The sequence below is a fragment of the Miniopterus schreibersii genome (assembly GCF_964146895.1).
Source record: "Miniopterus schreibersii genome assembly, chromosome: 16".
Taxonomy (NCBI): Eukaryota; Metazoa; Chordata; class Mammalia; order Chiroptera; family Miniopteridae; genus Miniopterus; species Miniopterus schreibersii.
The window spans coordinates 25,290,599-25,308,821 of record NC_138116.1 but is presented as its reverse complement, the minus strand read 5'-3'; the positions used below and the strand labels follow the sequence as shown (position 1 = coordinate 25,308,821).

At 42.9% G+C, this 18,223-nt stretch overlaps 1 protein-coding gene across 3 annotated transcripts in view; it reads left to right on the top strand.

Moving 5' to 3' along the window:
- Positions 1–15,206, top strand: part of AP2B1 (adaptor related protein complex 2 subunit beta 1) — a 99,606-nt gene extending 84,400 nt beyond the window's left edge. For 2 of the 3 annotated variants that reach the window (XM_081115772.1, XM_081115773.1), the window contains exons 18-21: positions 1,119–1,203; positions 2,105–2,191; positions 8,222–8,376; positions 12,468–15,200. In XM_081115772.1, the coding sequence (XP_080971898.1) occupies positions 1,119–1,203; positions 2,105–2,191; positions 8,222–8,376; positions 12,468–12,542 (402 nt within the window). In that variant the 3' untranslated portion in view covers positions 12,543–15,200. Of the gene's footprint in view, positions 1–1,118; positions 1,204–2,104; positions 2,192–8,221; positions 8,377–12,467 lie in introns of all 3 variants that reach the window. The other variant, XM_081115771.1, reaches the window with a different exon arrangement.
- The last annotated feature ends 3,017 nt before the right edge of the window (positions 15,207–18,223 follow it).

The window sequence follows — 18,223 nt, the reverse complement described above, 5'->3', positions numbered from 1 at the left end:
AGTGGTTTAGCAGTTCTCCTCCTACTCTCCCTTCTTACAGTATATGGTTCTTATAATCTGCCTCAGTGGACTCTGCCTGTTTCTGAATATATACATCAATCAGTGTTTCCCCTAAATAAAAATGCAACTTTATAAAAAATATAAACAGCATGTTCTGAGTTGAATGCAAGGCCATGGTAGAATTACAGCCTGTCTAAGTCAGAAGCTTATATTGTGAGAAGAGAACTCATTTTTTTGCTTATTCAAAGGCTTTTCCTTTTTTTTTTCTCCTCACCCTAGGATATGTTGACTAATTCTAGAAAGAGAGGAGGGAGGGGGGAGGAGAGAGAAACATCAAAGTGAGAGAGAAACATTGATCAGTTACCTCCCATATGTGACCCAACCGGGGATCAAACCCGCAACTCAGGCATGTATGTGCTCTGACAGGGAATCGAACCCGTAACCTTTTGGTGTACGGGATGACATTCCAACCAGCTGAGCCAGCCAGCCAGGGCTTTCCTTCGTATAGTCATCCAATTTACCAGTATTTGACCCACAAGCTTTTTCCAACCATAGGACTTAGAAAATACGATTTTATAAAAAAAACAACTTTAAAACCGGCATCTAAAAAAAGGTAATGGGCAGTATGAGCAGTTAATGTGGAGAGGGAAAAACTCAGGTTTTAGGGTCAAATTGCATGTGACCCTGGATCTTTCTGAACCTCCGTTCCTCACCTGTAAAATGAGAGGGGAGTGACACCTACTTTGTTTGGGTTAGTAATAATGAGGATTAGAAATCATATCGTTAATAGGTATTTAGTAAGTGATAGCAGCAACTATTAATAACCATACAAACAAAAAATGAGTAGAATATTCTGGGTGCAGAACTTGTCCTTGAATTCATTCCCCCTGTAGCTCCTCCTAGAGAGAGGTAGTGTTGCAGGTTGTCACAGTACTCTGACAGTGGAATGAGTAAGGATGTGCTTTGCAATGTATGGGCTGGTGTGTCTTGATTTGGGGGGTCCTGCACTGTCTAAAGGAGAAAGAAATAGGGTGATATATTTCAAGGCACACAACTGTTCTTTTCCTCCTACCTGGCTTTCTACAATCTTCTGATTTTCCCTTGTTCTTTCTTGGCAGGTGGCTGTGAAAAACAATATTGATGTCTTCTACTTCAGCTGCCTCATCCCGCTCAATGTGCTTTTTGTAGAAGATGGCAAAATGGGTATGTCCTCCTGTCCTGCGAAGTATATCTTTGCCCTTCCTTTGAGTGTTAGGCAGAGCGTAGCCCAGAAGTACAAGTTATTTTGAGGTTTAAAAAAATGGCATGGGTAAGGCTATTCTAAAGCTTTAATGATTGCTAATTAATTATTCGCCTGAGTCACAGTGGTCTTGTTTTGCTGTTGGTCTCTAAATCACAATGCCAATTTTCTGAATAACCCCAGCATACAGAGTACAAACATACCTCATTTTATTGCACTTTGCAAGTATTGCATTTTTTTTTTCACAAATTGAAGATTTGTGGCAACCCTGCATTGAGCAAGTCTGTTGGTGCCATATTTCCAACATTTGCTTACTTGTGTTTCTTTCACATTTTGGTAATTCTCTCACTATTTCACACTTTTTCATTATAATTATAGTAATTTATAAAAACACTAGTGTTCCCCATGTGATTGTTGCCATTTCTCTCTTCTCGTACTTAGGAAACCACCATCTAATAAAACTAGCATATATTGGTAAATATCAAATTGTATCAGCACTTAATTGATTTGGTTCTTACAGTGACTCTTTGGGTAAGTGTGACAGACGTAATTATATATGGTGAGATTAAGGATCAGAAAGATTACAAACTTACCCTAAGTCACCAAATAGGAAAACAGTAGAGCCAAAACTAAACCCTAGATGTAAACTATTTTCCAATGTATCTTAGTGCTACTGATGAGGGATTAATTGACCTGGAGTGTAGCACCTCTGCATAGCCAAGAATCGGCTCCAGGCCCAGGCTACTCCTGGCTGAATTGCTATTGCACGAGGCAGCACTCCAAAGGAGAAATGGAACCAGGGCATCAGAAATCAGCATCAACAGATTGTGCATATCCTTCCTTTTCCTCTGCTTCTCCATACAGAGCGCCAGGTCTTCCTTGCAACATGGAAGGATATTCCCAATGAAAATGAGCTTCAGTTTCAGATTAAGGAATGTCATTTAAATGCTGGTGAGTAATGACTACATTTCATTTTCATCTCAGTAAATCAAATTAGATATTTATTGTCTTTATTTACCTCTTATTTTTATATCCACTTTGTTTCTAGCAGTTATATGGTAGATATATTACTTTGCAAACTTCTCTTTAAAAACTTGGGATGTTTTGATGTAGATACTAGATTACTTACAAGCCAACAGATTTAAGAAACAAATTAGACTGTTTCCATCTTCCCGGTTCAGTAGTTGCACATGTGTTAGTCATATTACTTGAACATCCAGATAATTGAAGTGACACTTAAGAATGTGCGCTCTTCCTAGAATTAAAAGGACTATTTTTCCTTTTATATCTACCTTCGGTATTGGAGGAAAAGTGATTCATTCTGATACCCTTACTTAGAATTTGGTGTTTCTTATTAAATAAGCATACATCATAGTTGATTAAAGACTAGTTGGTAACCTTTTTCTTTCTTGCCTTGTGTCCACATTTATCCTGATTCTAACCTCTTGAATCACCATTAAAAAGCCCCAGACCCTTTTGTAGTTATTTTTATTACTATAATAGAACATCAGAGAAGTAACCAAGAAGAAAAACAATAGCAGCTATCAGTCCCTAGGGCTTTGTTTCACTGAAGTGTTCCTCAGGAGCAGAAGGATTCCTAAGTTCAGAGTCCTGCCTTTGTCCCAGTCCTTTTTTAGTGCAAGGTTAAGTTTGAATGAAAGTGAGCCTTGGTGCTTGGTCCTTTACTCCTTTTTCTTCGTTTATGCATCACGTTGCCCCCAGGTGTTGGCAGTTCTCATAAGTGGTTTCCATATGCTGCCATCCTGTTGTAGCTAGAGCATAGTGCTAAGAGAAGGAGGCAGTGTGGCAGGTACAGAGAGAGAGAGACTGTCTTCTCATTCTAAATCTTCTCAATTTAAAAGTTTTCCTTTTAAATTTTAGTTTTGGGGGCTCTGTGATGTATGTATTCATCCTCTGTTCAGACAGATCTTTTCTTATAGGGCTTCTCCTTAGCCCTTGAAGAGGGTTTGAGGAGATCAGTCTTCTATAATTTTTATTGTAATAGCTATTAGTTGATTTCCTATATCTGCCTTCTTTCTAGGTCTTGGTCTAGGCTTCTCATCATGACTGGTTGCGTGTTTATTAAACAAAGTTAGAGTTTTTGCTATGTTTTCACACTCACAAAACCATACTCAAATTGAGCTGCTTTTTGTGCCGTGTTCTAGGTAGATGACAGCGTTACCTGCCACTCTCTCTGAGGTTCACTGGTCAGTTACCACAAACCTCATTTGATGAGTGTGGAAGGTTGGGCAACTTTCCACAGTACAATAAGCTATTGTTCAGGAAGCTGTCAGGTGCTTCAGGAAGCTTGTCAGGTTCACAGTGGCTGCTAATGGTAAGAACCAGTGTGGATCCTGTTAAGAGAAGCAGCCTCTGTACCCAGCTTGGAAAAGACCATGTCCTTCGTTGTAGTTACTATTGTAGTAATTGGTCCTATGGCAACATTTTGTATATTATGCCCCTGAAAACACTTGTTATTTAAAAAAGGGAGGAGAGGGTCCTGTGGTCAGTTAAAGTTGAAAAATATAGTGCATGATGTGCCTGTCTTAGAAAGTGCCATTGCACATTAGCACACTAAAAGCTGAGGAGTCCTACATTGAGGACACCTGTTTAGATCAATGTGGACTGGAATTTAAAATGACAGGATGTTATTGTTAACATTTTTTGGAACACAAGTGTTCCTTGAACACAATCTGGGAACACATTGGCCTGTAGAGACACAGAGAAAGGCCAGAGTAATTAGAAAGAGGGTTTGGTTTCTGACATCTAGTATGAAAGGGACATGCTTTTAAAAAACAACAAAAAAAGGAAGTTTGGATAACTTAGTCTGGCCTGGCCTGCCAAAATAATAGAAAAGATCCCCCTGCTTCCAGATTGGAATTGTGAACACTATTACACCTTGATGTACGTTCGTGGTCTTGCCAAAGAAGTATCTGGCCTTTCTCCCAGTGGGGCTGTGTCCTCTGATGTAGCCTGGAGCAGTTTCTCAGAGAAAATCCTGTTCTGATCAATTCTGCCATGGCTTCACGCCAGTTTCTCCTTGCTTTGGGTGCTCCAAATACCAACAAATGGGTTTTCCAGTGAGACACAGCTCTATGGCAGCATAGCACATGGAGCAGAGCAAAAAAACAGCCACTCTGTGTTCTCCAGGAGCCCAAGGCCATCCTTTTTCCCACTAAATCACTGCTAATCTTGCAAGGCCCCTTCCTGCAACTGACCCTTTCTAGCTTTTCCTCTGCCTTCACCCCAAGGTCTGGGGTGCCCTGGCCTTTACATCTCCTTCCATTCTTGAAGGCTCTATTAACATGACCGTTTCCAGGTTTAGTGCCTTCTGATTCAACACCCTGGGTCTAGCTGAAAGCTAAAAATACCATCCTTTCCAGCTGATCTGCCCTAATCACAATAGTACCAACACTTTAAATAGCTTTTCTGTGGCAGAGTAGACATTTGACAGATGGCAGTAACACTCTGAGGGCTATGGGAACTTACAGGCTTAAAAGGACTTACCAACTAGCATTGAGCTTTTTCTTTTGCTCTTCCATTTCTTTCTAAAGAAGAAACTCTTCAAGCATCAATAATTAATCAGATCATAATAGAAAGGTGTATATGATGGGTTGCTTGTGATGCCACTACTTGTATAAATACTAGAAGATATTAGATCAGAAAGGCACACACTTGTGGGTATCCCTGCTTTCTAGCACTGGTCATCTCGACTAGTGTCAAGAGATCTTTATGAATCTGCTTTGTAGCTTACCATTATAGCTGCATTTGGAGTTGGTACATGTCTGGGACCACTGTCTTAAGTAAACAAGAAGTAGTTGCATCTCCAGCCATATCCAGAAAGGAATCTTTCTGGCAGTCTACAAACCTTTTTTTCTTTCTTTTTTTTATGTTTATTATGCTCTGAACAGCCGGGGCATGTTGTATTTACAGGGGTGGGCAAAAGTTAGGTTTACAGTTCATACAGAAAATAATACAGTAAGTAATAATAATAACTGTGTTTCATGTACTCACAACTGTAAACCTATTTTCCCACCCCTGTATAGCATCTAGTTTGGCACTGTAGTAAGGGACATCTTTTTTCTGGCAGGAGGACTAGGTGAGGGTGAGCTCTGTTTCTTTGTTTTGGTGTGGTTCTCCCCATCCTCTGTAGCATTTCATAAATGGAAATGTTTTGCCAGCCAGTACTTGAATATAGATATAGTTTGGTTGTCAAATGGTAAAAACTGTTCTTTTCAGCATCGTGGTTTGAACTTGCTAATGAATACCACAGCTGGGTGCCAAATGCAAATTCCCCTCTTCCCACCCTCTGAGTGTACTGTCTTTTCACTCACTGCTGCTGGAAGAGGTGACTTAGCTGAAGTAGGAAGACGTAGGAAGGCAGGCCACATCCATAGCTTCTAAGATTTTAGGCCACAGACCCAAAGTGGCAAATTTGGGGAAGACAAATGAACCAGAAGAAATCACATCTTGAAGCAAGTAGAGTTGACCCTGAACAGCGCAAGGGTTAGGGATGTTAACCACCGCGCAGTCAGAAATTTGCAGATATCTTAAGTCAGCCTTCCACATACACGGATTTCCAGCTGCCAGTTGGGTTTGAACTGCTTGAGTCAATTGAAAAACCCACTTATAAGTGCACCTATGCATTTCAAGCCTGCATTGTTAAGGGTCAGCTCTATAACTATATTTGACCATCTTTTTTTATTTTGGGGGGCACGTCTCAGTGTCTTAGCATTACCTTCTTATTCTCAAAGTCTCAAAACTGTAAGGATCCATCTCGTTTCCCAAGAGTTGAGGTGTGTAAAAAATACCTGATACCTTGTCAAGTTTATCTCAGCCTGGCTGAGAAGCCTTCTTACATCTGGCTTTCATTGCCATTCTTGAAGTACATTTAACAGAGTCTGATTATCCTGCTATCTAGATATCCTTAAGCTTAAACCTAGTATCTAAGATTTATCAAAATTGACTCACACACATTCTTATGTTATCGAGCACTCCCTCTATTCAGTAGTTCCATAGAAATCATGGTACAGCCATTCAGGAGGAGCAGAGCCAGGCTCCTGGCCAGAATGCTTCCAAATGTTTTATAGTTATATCTATTCAACTTGCTTATTCTACCTTGCTGTTAGCCATGTTTTCTAAGTCTAGAAGAGGTGAGTGTGTATATGCATTTATTTGTATGCTTCCATTTCTTAGCCTATCATCTCTTACATAGGTGGTAAATCATGAGATGTCTTTAGGAATCTGGTCCTTGCTATATATATTGTCTAGAACATATTTGTGCCTATGCAACAAAGTGGCTAATAAAGGCTCCTACTGTGTGTTTTCCACTTCCTTGGAAATGGGCAAGAGCCTTGAAAGTTAGGAATGGCTTTACAACTTAAAGCAAGCCCCCATGTTTTAAAGACAATCCTGTCAAAAGATATTAGCCAAACTCCAGCTGGCGACATTGCCTAGTAACCTATTCTAGGCTGCAAGAGCCCTTCATTGTGACAAGCCAAGGTGACAACCGGAACTGCCTGATCCCTCAAAAGGTGAGTAAAAGGCATATGAGGCCTCCCTTTCCAACAGTATTGCATGTAACTGATAACTACCTTAGGTACACCTTTGGACTCCTCAAAGAGAGCCAGTTCTTAAGGTACAACTCCTCTGCCTGGTGTTAGTGAAAACCTTCTTTGGAATTAAAGGGAGGAAGGTTAAGTCTTAACTGAGTGTAGTGCAGATGTTTAATGAATGGACTTTAGTGCCTCCTCCCTTGAGCTTTCACTGGTTTGAACGTGGGAGAAAGATGTCAGGGCAGGAACTACCTCCAAAATCTAAGTAGATGGTTTTTAATGCCTGTGGTACTATGTACGTATTGGCATCACCAACACCTGAGTGAGAGACTTATTCACAGGTATTGATGGCAGGATTCCATTGTGTCCCAGATACTGTGGGAAGCACAGTGATGAAAAACTTCAGGACCCCGAGCATAAAGACCGTTCATCGTGGCAACCTTTTCCTAGAGATCACAGTAGAATGTGACAGATTTTTATATGGAAAGAATGGAGTTTCCGAAGTTGGCATGAGTAATTTGAATTCTCATCAGAAATGAACATAATAAACTATCAACAAAATACCAGTGTTTATTATCTCTGTTAAAGCTTCTCTTTGATGCTGGAACATCTCCCATATTAGCAGGAAGAGAACAAGGAGAGAAAAATGACCTTTAATTCTAGAATGTCATGTCTCTTTGCTGTAGTCCCAAGGAAGGCACCATCCTGTTCTTACCTGGGTTGGTAACTGAAGGCCTCTGCTGTTACCAGCCACAGCAGCTGAGGTTACAGGCCTTGTAGTAATCATCTTTGTACAATTTGTGTCTTTCTCAAAGTCTTTAGAGACAGTTTGTTTGTTTATTTGAAAGCATGGTATTCCCTACAAGCTTTAGAAATTATTTGCCTGCTTTTTAAAAATCTTAAACATCCAGGTTAGGTTAATAAATTTGACTTGCAGGATTTTTGCAGCTCTGTTATTTTCTGATCTTGACCACTGAGGCCAGAGTGGCCCACAGTGAAGTGGTAGCGACTCAGAAAGTAGTGTCGTGGATCTGACCATCAGTCTGCATGTCCCTGTGGCTGTGGGACCAGCATTTCAGAAATGATTATGAGCGCTGGAGCCACTGCGGCGGCCTGTTTTTCTTTGTCTTCTTCAGAGCATCTTTACTGGGCTAGCACCTGGTTTACGGCTAGTGGCCCCTTCAACCCACTGCAGTCGCCTCAGGCATTTCTTACACTAATGTTTAGTTGCCCCGCGTTCTCTTTTCTGTCCTGGAATGTGATTGGCAGGCACTTCAAGAGCCTCTTCCTCACCCTTTGCTGTTGTGAGAGAAGGGCTTTCTGAAACATGCAGGGAACAGAACTTGTTGGGATTTCAGCACACATGGCCATTAGGATGTCAGAAGAGGGGAAGCAGTTGTTTGATATTTTGAACCTGTGTTTCTAGACACTGTTTCCAGCAAGTTGCAAAACAACAACGTTTATACTATTGCCAAGAGGAATGTGGAAGGGCAGGACATGCTGTACCAATCTCTGAAGCTCACTAATGGCATTTGGATCTTGGCTGAGCTACGTATCCAGCCAGGAAACCCCAATTATACGGTAAGGCCTTTCTCGGAATGGGTGAGATGGGTTCAAGGAGGGAGATAAGAGCCCTTTCCTTTTTCTTAGCACCCTGGAAAGACCTTGAGGAGGCGCTTCAGACCCCAAATGTCCAAAACAAGCACTCAGTAAAGAAGTCCTCAGTTGCCTCTCTGGAAGATCTCTGTATAGTGTCTGCCCCATCAACACAGGCATGGTGCCTCTGGCAGCAAGGAATCCTCCCTAGGATCTACAGAGTTGCTCACAAAACTTGGCAAATCGATCAGTCTCACTTAATACTCACCTAGCCTATCTGTGCATGTGGTCCCATAGCAAGCTGCCAGGAGGGTAGTTTACATAGCTCATTTCAAGAAGGCCTTTCCTGCTTTTGGAGTTCATGACCGAAGGATATCAGAGTCATGAACACCTGAGCCCTTTTTTTAACTATTGTTTGTCCTGAAATGCTGGTTCTGAAAGGTAAGGCAAAATGGAACGCACTTTTGGCAGCCTATAAGGGAACTTTAGTTTAGAAAACTTCCTTCAGTGCTACAATGGACTAAAATTTAAATTCTGGCAATATTTTTAGGACAGGAGCAAATTGCCTTGTAAGCAACAAAGATTTATACCCTAGACACTAGGCATTTGTTTGCTATTGTCAAATGTGATCTCCTGATAGGATGTTGCTTGTCACCTGCATTTTGCAAAGTAAAAGAAAAACCACCTGGGATGGGGGAAATATATCTTATTCTTTCATTATGTTTGAGGTTTTCGTAGGCTGTTTTGAAGGAGGGGACAGGAAAGTGACAGGAGAACAAGATTCAATATTGAATAACTCTGAGGAAGCTGAAGAGTCGGTAGATTAAGGGAGCCTTTTGACCATTTGGCTGATAAAAGTCTCTGATCCCATTCCTTAATTTTAACGGCCAAGTCTGTTTTCATCAGCATGTATCAAGGTCATAGTACCGTCCAGAACTGAAGATTCTTGGTGTGTTTCCCGCTAGTCCCCTCCCTTGAAGTAAGCTAGATGAGCACGTGTGTGTGTGTGTGTGCTGAGTCCTGTCAAGCTGTATTTTTGCCCAAGCATTTGCTGGGAAATTTCAGGCTTCCTCCATAAAGTGTCCATTCCTCCCACCCACCTTCCCCACCACGGGTCCATGTGTTTTTTGTTTTATTTTTATCCAGCCTTTTATCTTCCATCTCAGCTAGGTTAAAGAAGCATGGTTCTCCCTAGTTTGCAGATAAGGAACCAAGGTTAAGAATGATTAGTGATGCCCGGCCAGACGTGGCTCGGTGGTTGAGGATCGACCTGGGACCTGGGAGATCGCAGTTTGATTCCCGGTCAGGGCACATGCCCACGTTGCAGGTCTATTCCCCAGCAAGGGGGCATGCAGGAGGCAGCCAATCAATGACTCTCTCATCGCTGATGTTTCTCTCTCTCTCTCTCCCTCTCCCTCCCTCTCTCTGAAATCAATAAAGATATATAAAATAAATAAATAATCAATTATTTTTTAAAAGTGATTAGTGACTTGTCAAGTTCATATAATTTGTTGGTAGGTAGATTGTGCCTAGAATTCAGATACCTTTTGACACATCCTGCTGTGTTCTTTCTACTCATTATAAGGATAAGGAGAATTTTGAGAAGAACCTCTTGATATCACTGTCCTAAACATAGTTTGTTAAATTTAAAAGTGGAAGTTTTAACTTCATTTGAAATAATTTGACTTGCAAAAAGTTTTTTAAATGTTACAGAGTTCCCATGTGTCTTTCACCCAGTTTCCCCATTGATAACATCTTACATACCCATTGTGCATTTTCAAATGAAATTGATATTTATAAAGAATATTAATAAAACTGCAGACTAGTCTTTATATTACTCTGTGGTTGTTTAGTGTACAATACTATGAAATCTTATCACATGTATAGTTTGTATAACTACCAGTACAGTCAGAACACAGAACTGTTCCATCCTAACAAAAAACTCCCTCTTGCCTATCTCATTATATTTAGATTCTCATGCCAGCCCTAACCCCTGGCGCCCACTGATATGTCATCCTCCATTAAATTCATACAGCATGTAACATTTTGAGGCTGTTTTTTTTCCACTTAACACGATACCCATGACATCCACCTAAGTTGTTGCATGTATCAGTAGTTTGTTCTTTTTTTAGACCAAGTAGTAATCCACTACATGTATGTACAAGTTTGTCTGTTCATCTGTTGAAGGGCATTTCCTACCCTATATATTTTTTGTGTTTTTACTTTGAGATAATTGTAGATTCACATGCAGTTCTAAGAAATAGTCCCATGAAACCCTGTCCTCATGATGCCCTTTTATACCCACAACCAACTCCCTGCCTCCCCTTTATTTGCACATAGTAAATTTGTTTATATTTCCTTGCCCCCTTTACTATTTTCTATCCATCTGGTGACTAGGTTCCTACTGCCCACAAAACCATCTAAATTTTCCATTACAGTCTGACACAGGCCTATTCCATTCCCCTAAATGGTGTTCCAGACCTTCAAAATCATTCAAATCCATTTCCATCACCCTAAACACCTATTGTACTATTGATCTGATCTCAGCTAGGTATTAAGGAGGAAAGAAATCTGGTTGAGCCAGTACGAGCGCAAGAAGACTAAAGGCCCCTTAGTTTCCTAAGAGAGAATGGTAAATCACTTCCCCACCCCAATCCTTACTGTATTTCATTAAAAAGGTGTGTTTATGCCCTGGCCGAGCGCTCAGTTAGCTGGAGCGTCGTCCTGTAAACCAAAATGTTGCAGGTTCAATTGATCTTGCTCTTGCTGCTTTCAATGGTTACAACCCCTCCACTGAGATTCCCAGCTTTTCTGTTCATTTTGATTCTCTTCTGAAGAAACTGCTCAAAATTGGCAGCACTCACGACTTTATCTTCTACAGGGTGGGTGCAGCAAGGGTAAACCTCAAAACCAGCCTCTTTTTTTTTTTTTTGGCCCCCCTTCGCCACAAGCTTTCTCACAGGTGCCAGCGTGGCAAAGGAGGTGGAAAATCACTTTAAGTTTTGAGGATGTGAGTTTCTTCCAAGTTCAGGGGTTGACCAGTATCTTCTTCACATTTTTGACAAAAATATTCTCACCTTTTATACTATGTTAACTCATCTAGAGTCTCTAATGAGAGAATGAAGAGGCAAAATGATCTAAAATGTCATGGTGATACATCATTAAAGACAACTTTTGTTGATCTGCCCTAATAGATAAGAGCAGTGGTGTCAGCAATACAGAAAGCAAATATGAAAATTTCTGGTTCTAAATGCAATTTGCCTGCTTCCACTATTGTATTACTAATATTTTGCCTGAGCTAATACGATTGAGTCCAAATCTGGGTTTAAATTTTGTGCTTGTTGATCAATGAAGTGAAAATTTCAGTGTTCAACATTGAAATCTTTTAATATTTTCATTTTAATTTGTTGTTAGACTGGAAGAGGTGATGATAGAGAAGTAGAGTGGTATCAGAAGTATCTGATTTGCCTTCTAAAAGAGGCAGAAAATAAGATTAAGCTGTTGGCATGAATTGCTCTCCGGTTGTTAAGTAAATGTCTTTTTTGTGATAATTCTCATTTTCCCTCCATGACAGTGTGTGCTCTGCTCGATATAATGCAGAAAGTACTAGTACCTTGGGCTTGGCCAGCTGATACTTCTATTTTACTTGATTGTACAGCCTCCTGTACTGGGACTGAGATAAGCATCCCTGTGGGTCTGAGAAGCAGACAGCTGAAATGACCACCAGCAAGTTAAGGCTTTAGCCTTTCCCTTTTTATTTGGGAAATAATCCCTGTGACGCTTAGTAAAGCATTGGAGCAGCTGTTCCCCTACAGAGACTTTGATGTTTTTAGTATATAATAGTTCCTAACCTCACTGACCCATGTAGAATATAGGTGGAAACACAGCATAGCCTGTCATTGAATAAATTGAGATTCTAAAACCCATAATACAGTACCTACTAATGATCTTTGACTACTAAGTGATAGAGCTCCTCTCCCACTGTATCAGAAAGAGGTTTTCTTAAATTGAATTCTTGGCTACCTTTCGAGTTAATGCCAGTCTCCGTGCTAATCTTCTCCTTTTCCTCCCAACAGCTGTCGCTGAAGTGTAGAGCCCCTGAAGTCTCTCAGTACATCTATCAGGTCTATGACAGCATTTTGAAAAACTAATAGACTACTCCAGTGCCCTCCGGCCATCCTGTGATCAGTGCAAGCCAAGAACTCATAACTGGAAGAAATTGTGTTGTCGTGTAGAATCTGAACCTAAATTCACTGAGGCCACCCACCAAGGTAGTGACTAGTCTAACCTGTGCTAAATTAGGGCGCAACCTGTTGGATAGTGTTAACTTCCTGTGAACGTTTGTAACCACTGCTTCAATCACTCCCCACCTTTTGCCACCTGCTGCTGCTGTCTGTCCTTACTCGTGGGCTTCTCCATACCGGGCCAATGGCTGGCAATGTTGAGCGTAGGTTGATATTTTGTAATTGAGAACTCATTTCAAAAGCAGAAAAAGACAAAAAATATTAAAGCAAGGAAAAGTGTCACTGAAACATAAATTGCACTTTATTGTTTTATATTTTTGTACATATGAGAAATTGAGGGAGCAATGTAATCATTGTTAGAAAGTGTTAAAACAACGGACTGTCATTTCCCTGCGCAGTCCTGGAGGAAGAGACACGGTTTCTTGCCCGCCCTGTTAGGGGTTTTCTTATTTGTGACAGCCTTGTTCCTAGTCAATTGGATTGTCACTTTTTTTCCTTTCCAGCAAACTCCATTTCCTTGAGATTCCCCTGCCCTGCATTATCATCTCATTTGATTGCTCTACAGTTGGGAATAGTGGTCTTCCTTGAATGCTGCTTAGGGTGCAGGAATAGGGCCCGTCAGTACCAAGGTTGAGAGAAATTAGAACTTACTACATTCCTTTCCCCTGCTCTGACCCATTAATAAAACTATTAAGGAATTTGAGTAGAGATGGGAAATAGGAACCAAAAGGCCTTTCCCCTACCCCCCACCCTTTATTTGGTTTAATTCTCAGGTCCATTTCAGATGTAAAACTCATACTTTTAGAGTTGAAACAGACTTTAATTAATAACTTACCCAACCCTGGTTTTCTAAAAAAGAAAACAGTAAAAGGTAAAAAGGGTATTATTTCCTGAGGCCTGTTAGCTGTTCAGTAGCAGAGCTGAGGGACTGGGTCTCCTAAATCCCCATCAATGTTGTTTTTACTGCAGTAGTGTCTTTTTTTTTCCCCTCAATGCCTTCCTCGTGCCTTTTCTGTGCCTGCTTCTTTATGGCTTTTCTCAAATTCCATACTGATTTTGGCACTTCATTCATTGGCATCAGGTGGCAGCAGAGTATCCTTTCAGTCACTTGAAGGTAAATCCAGATGCCTGAATGAAGAGGTAGCTAATGTTTCCCATAAGGTCCTGGAGCTGTTCTTGAAGCCACCAGGGTGGGCACAGAGATGAAGTGAGCTTAGAGGTGTCACGGATTCCCTTTATCCCTGCAGCTCTCTGATCTGCTCTTTACTTGTGTTATTTAGGCTCCAAGGCAATTGAGATCATCTCAGAGGGGCAAGCAGTTCTTGTCATCTCTCAAAAGCTAGGGAGATGTGAAATCCCCTTGCTGAACCCATTGGGTGTGATTTATCAACGATTGCTTCATGCCCAAAACACCAGTCTATTTAGCAGCGTTCACTCCGTTTCATCTGTGGGCACTTGTTGCATTGCCTTGGCACCCAGTATTCAGGGTCCATGACCAAGACTGTTTCTCAGCTGTCCCTACTCAAATCAGAGACACTTTGGGGTCCAAAGGCCTGATATTGGACTCAGACCTACGAGTGAGTCCCAGAGGAGGAAACATAGAGAAAACAAGAGCAGAAACTGCCCCCCAGTCCTGCCATATCTGAAATGACCCCGATTTATACCATTTGCAAAGCTTGGGGGAGTGAGTCCCCCAAAGCAGTTTCTTAAACCTTGAGAATCTCCAAGAGAAGAATTGCTGCAGTTGGGGAAAGGAACTGTGTCCTGCGCTCACCGCCCTGCAGGCACACGGAGAATAGGAAGTAAGGGTTGTGTGTGGGAGGTGGGTGGGTTGGTGGTGTGTGGGGCAGAAAAGCACGTGGATGAAGTTCCTGGTTGGGAAATCAGTCAGAGTCAGTTGGATACAAGCAGTGAAGGTTCACACTACAAATAGTGTTCTCATCTCAAAGCAAATTGTAGTTCCAAAAGGAGGAGTGTGTTGGGGTAAGCAAACAGAAAACAATTTTGTATTAGGATATGTTCCTCCGCCCCTGAAACGGCTTCTCTCAGCCTCCCCAGCAGTGATGGTAACAACTGCTGCTCTCGGCTGACCTGACCAAGCCAACCTGGAAACTCGCCCCTTGGGGAGGCTGCCTCCTGTGCTCCCCAGCACTTAGGGAGGGATTCTGCTCCACAGAAAAGGACCTGTCTCCTGAAGAGACAGCACCTATTGCCTCCACCAGTGCTTCCCTTTTGGCCTATTTCAAGCTTGGCTGAACTGGGGAAATGGAATGAGATGGCCCTGCGTTTCCCTCCCCTCTGCCTCCGTATGTCTTTGCCAAGTCAGTTGGTGTCACACAAAGGGCACGGGAAGCACACACACAGCCAGAACTCTTTTGCTGGTCAGAGATTCCCTGAGTGTCTGTCCTCGCCCAAGCCTGTTCTGTGTGTCTGTGTTGTGAAGCTTGGGACTCTGGAGAGAAATGGGGAGGGGGGAGGGATAAATGTTGGGATCTGATCTTGGGGAGGGTGGGGGTTGAGGGAAGCTTGACCTTGTGTCTTCCTCAATAAACTTCATTTACACAAAATGACATTCGTGGTGTATGTACTTTGTTCTCAGAACTGACACTGTAGGACAACACAGCTGGCCAGGGAGGGATAGGGCATTGATAACCACACTATTAGAACTTTACGTTGCCTGCCCTAACCCTCCCAGGGATTTAGCCAGATGAAATCAAGATTGGCCTGAGGAGAAATCCCAGAGGCTCCTGTTAACCAAGCCCCATACCACCATCACTGCCCCACCAGAAGGAGCCAGCCTGTCTTCCCCGGCAGATCCCTTGCTGGAGCTCCAGGCAGATGGTCCCATGGGCGGAAGGAGCACAGCAGACAGAGCTCATCAGTTTCCTATTACTGTGGACATTTCACTAATCCCTCAGTTTATAAAGGGCTTTCAGACTGGACTTGGCCTGCATGTTCCCAAGAGAGTAGAATTAATGCTGCTGAAAAGCAAGCTTCCCAAGGAGTTTAAGTCACCTGCATGTGTGTCACTGGGGGGATGTGACCCAGGTGTTGTCAAGATAGAGGCACCACCCACAGGTTCTGATGAGCCACAGCCTGGAGTAGGGGAAAGAGGCAGAGGGATCCATCACTAAGATGCCCTTGGACTAGTCCCTGAACCTCTCCACCAGTTGACTTAGTGCAGGTAAGCACGGTTAGTGCTTGGCACTTAGGTGCTTAGAATAAAAACTGCTTTTATTGCTTGGCTGCAAACACCATGAACGAACTGCCTTTGGCAGCTAGGAACTTTTTGGCTGTCTCTTGCTGGGCAGCAGTTATCCCCAACTGTAATAGGAATAATACTTGGGGAGGAGTGGGGTCAGGGTGGGTCTTTGTTGAGGTTCAGGGTCAAAGATACAAAGTGGGATGGGCCTTACTGAGATCTAATTGGGTTCACCAGGTAAGCATGTCAGTTGGGGCCAAGAGAATCCTTAGGGCAGAGGCTCTAAACTCTTGGGTGCACATTGATACATCACCGGAGAGCTTTCATAAAAGACTGATGATTCTGTTCAGCCAGGCTGGGGTGGGGACTGGGGGAATCTGCATTTTACAAAACTCCCCAAGTGTTTCTAATGTGCACCAGGGGCCAGAGAGAGACTATTTCCTCTTCTATAGTGATGCTCAAGTTTTTGTGGCAGTTGAAAAACAGTAAAAGCACTTTTATGTTCATGATACCTGATCATCCTGTGAATTGAGTATTTTCATTTTTCCTGAGATGCAGCAAAGCCATGTCTTCCGACTCCCTGTGTCCTTACAGCTGTGCTACAGCATCCCCCTTCATTCCACTGAAGGTTCCCTTACAGGTCCTTTCCTCCTCTGCACTCAGCCACCAGGCCAACAGCCAACCTTGCTAAGCCCCCAAGATAGCGGTATGTTCAGTCTCCAAACACAGGGCACTGGTTCCAGACCCACCTGAGACTGCATGATCCTTCTCTGCCCCCAAAGTGACAACTCTGAAATACGGAGAGCTTGGGGATGCTGAGGACTCCCAGGTTAGCCTTCCTACTCCCACTTCACACATTGATGCTTTTTCTGATTTTGCTGGGACCCAGATTTCTTTTCCCTGTCACCCTCAGCTCCAGGAGGCAAGAGCCTGTTTATTTTAATACCTGGTGTGGCACTTGGGAGAGATCACACCTCCCCCGTTGTTACCCATTTCTATCTCCTGAACACTAATCCTAGAATTCCAACCAGCCCCCAGACATGTTATTAGCAACAAGGATGTTTCTTGAAGTTCCCAAGTTGGCTCCAAATTGCCATTTCAGTTTCTCATTTAGCTTTTGCCCCACCATCCTTGTTGCTGCCAAGGGCAAAGCTAATTCAGAGGCTTATGAGACCCAGGTGGACTTAATGTCCCCAAGTATCCTTTTGAGACAGGACTGCCCCCTCTTCCCCCCCGCCCCAGCCCCCACTGTGTAGGTGATGGAGAATGATGTTCATATCTAGCCTCTGCCTTTCCCTCATTTCATTCACTCTCTTATGGTCAGAGGCTCCAGGACACGGCTGAACAGCCTCTGGAAGCCAGTGGGGTCCTCAGCGATGATAGAACGGGCAGAGGAGGCAGGTTTGGGTTGTCTTTTCTGTCCCACTCTGCCTGGGCCTCAGACACTGCGGGTGGGCCCACACATCTCCCATGGAGCCTGAGCTTGCACCTCAGCTGTCTGGTGTCCTCAGCTGAACCAGAGCCACATGAGGCTTAAGGTCAGACAGAACCGAGGGCAGCTCCTCTCAAACTCTCACCGAGGTAATCCTAATGATGGTGAACAGGCCCCTGGGTGTACATTCTTAGCCCAAAGTGACTCTCAGCAAACCAAAATAACTTAACTGAATCTTAAATGCAGGCAAATTTTGCATTTTATGTTAATACTGTGTGTGTGTGTGCACGCGCGTGTGTGTACAATGCTTTAAATGACCTACCACTGGAGGCCTGTATGAGGCTCCATAATTAACCTGTGGCTCTGTATTTCCCTAGTATAACCTAGTTATACTCCAAAGTCGAGAAGCTTTGGAGAAGACTGGCCCCAAGGTGTGGGTGTGAGCATTGCTCAGTTCCTTATTTCTAGTCCACTTGGTCTGAAATAGAACCAGAATGAAGAGTCATGGCCCGGGGGAGTAGGCATAAAGCTTAGGATCCTCCAGAGAGTAAGGATTAAAGATTCTCAGATACACTGGCGGGATAGATAGTGCCCTGGTTGATTTAATTAAGTTAGGAGGCACTCGGTGACCACTGTGATCTCGTGGGGCCAGTAAATCTGCGCTTTTCCACCCAAAAATGGCACTCCAAGAGGAAGCCGTATGCTTCTCTGCCCTGTGTTTGCTTTCAGCTGCTGCTGTGAACTTTCTCCTACTCCCACGCAAACCCCTTGGGAGCCCACCCGGAATAAATGAAACTTTCCCAAGGTGGTGTTCAAGCTCCTCTATGAATGGCTGTGTGTCTCTAAAAGACAAAAGGGAAAATAAAGGCCACACATTGAAACTTCCTACATGCCAAGTGCTGCGTTAAGGACTTGACTCAACGCAGCTCATTTTTGGTGTGGGAATCACATCCC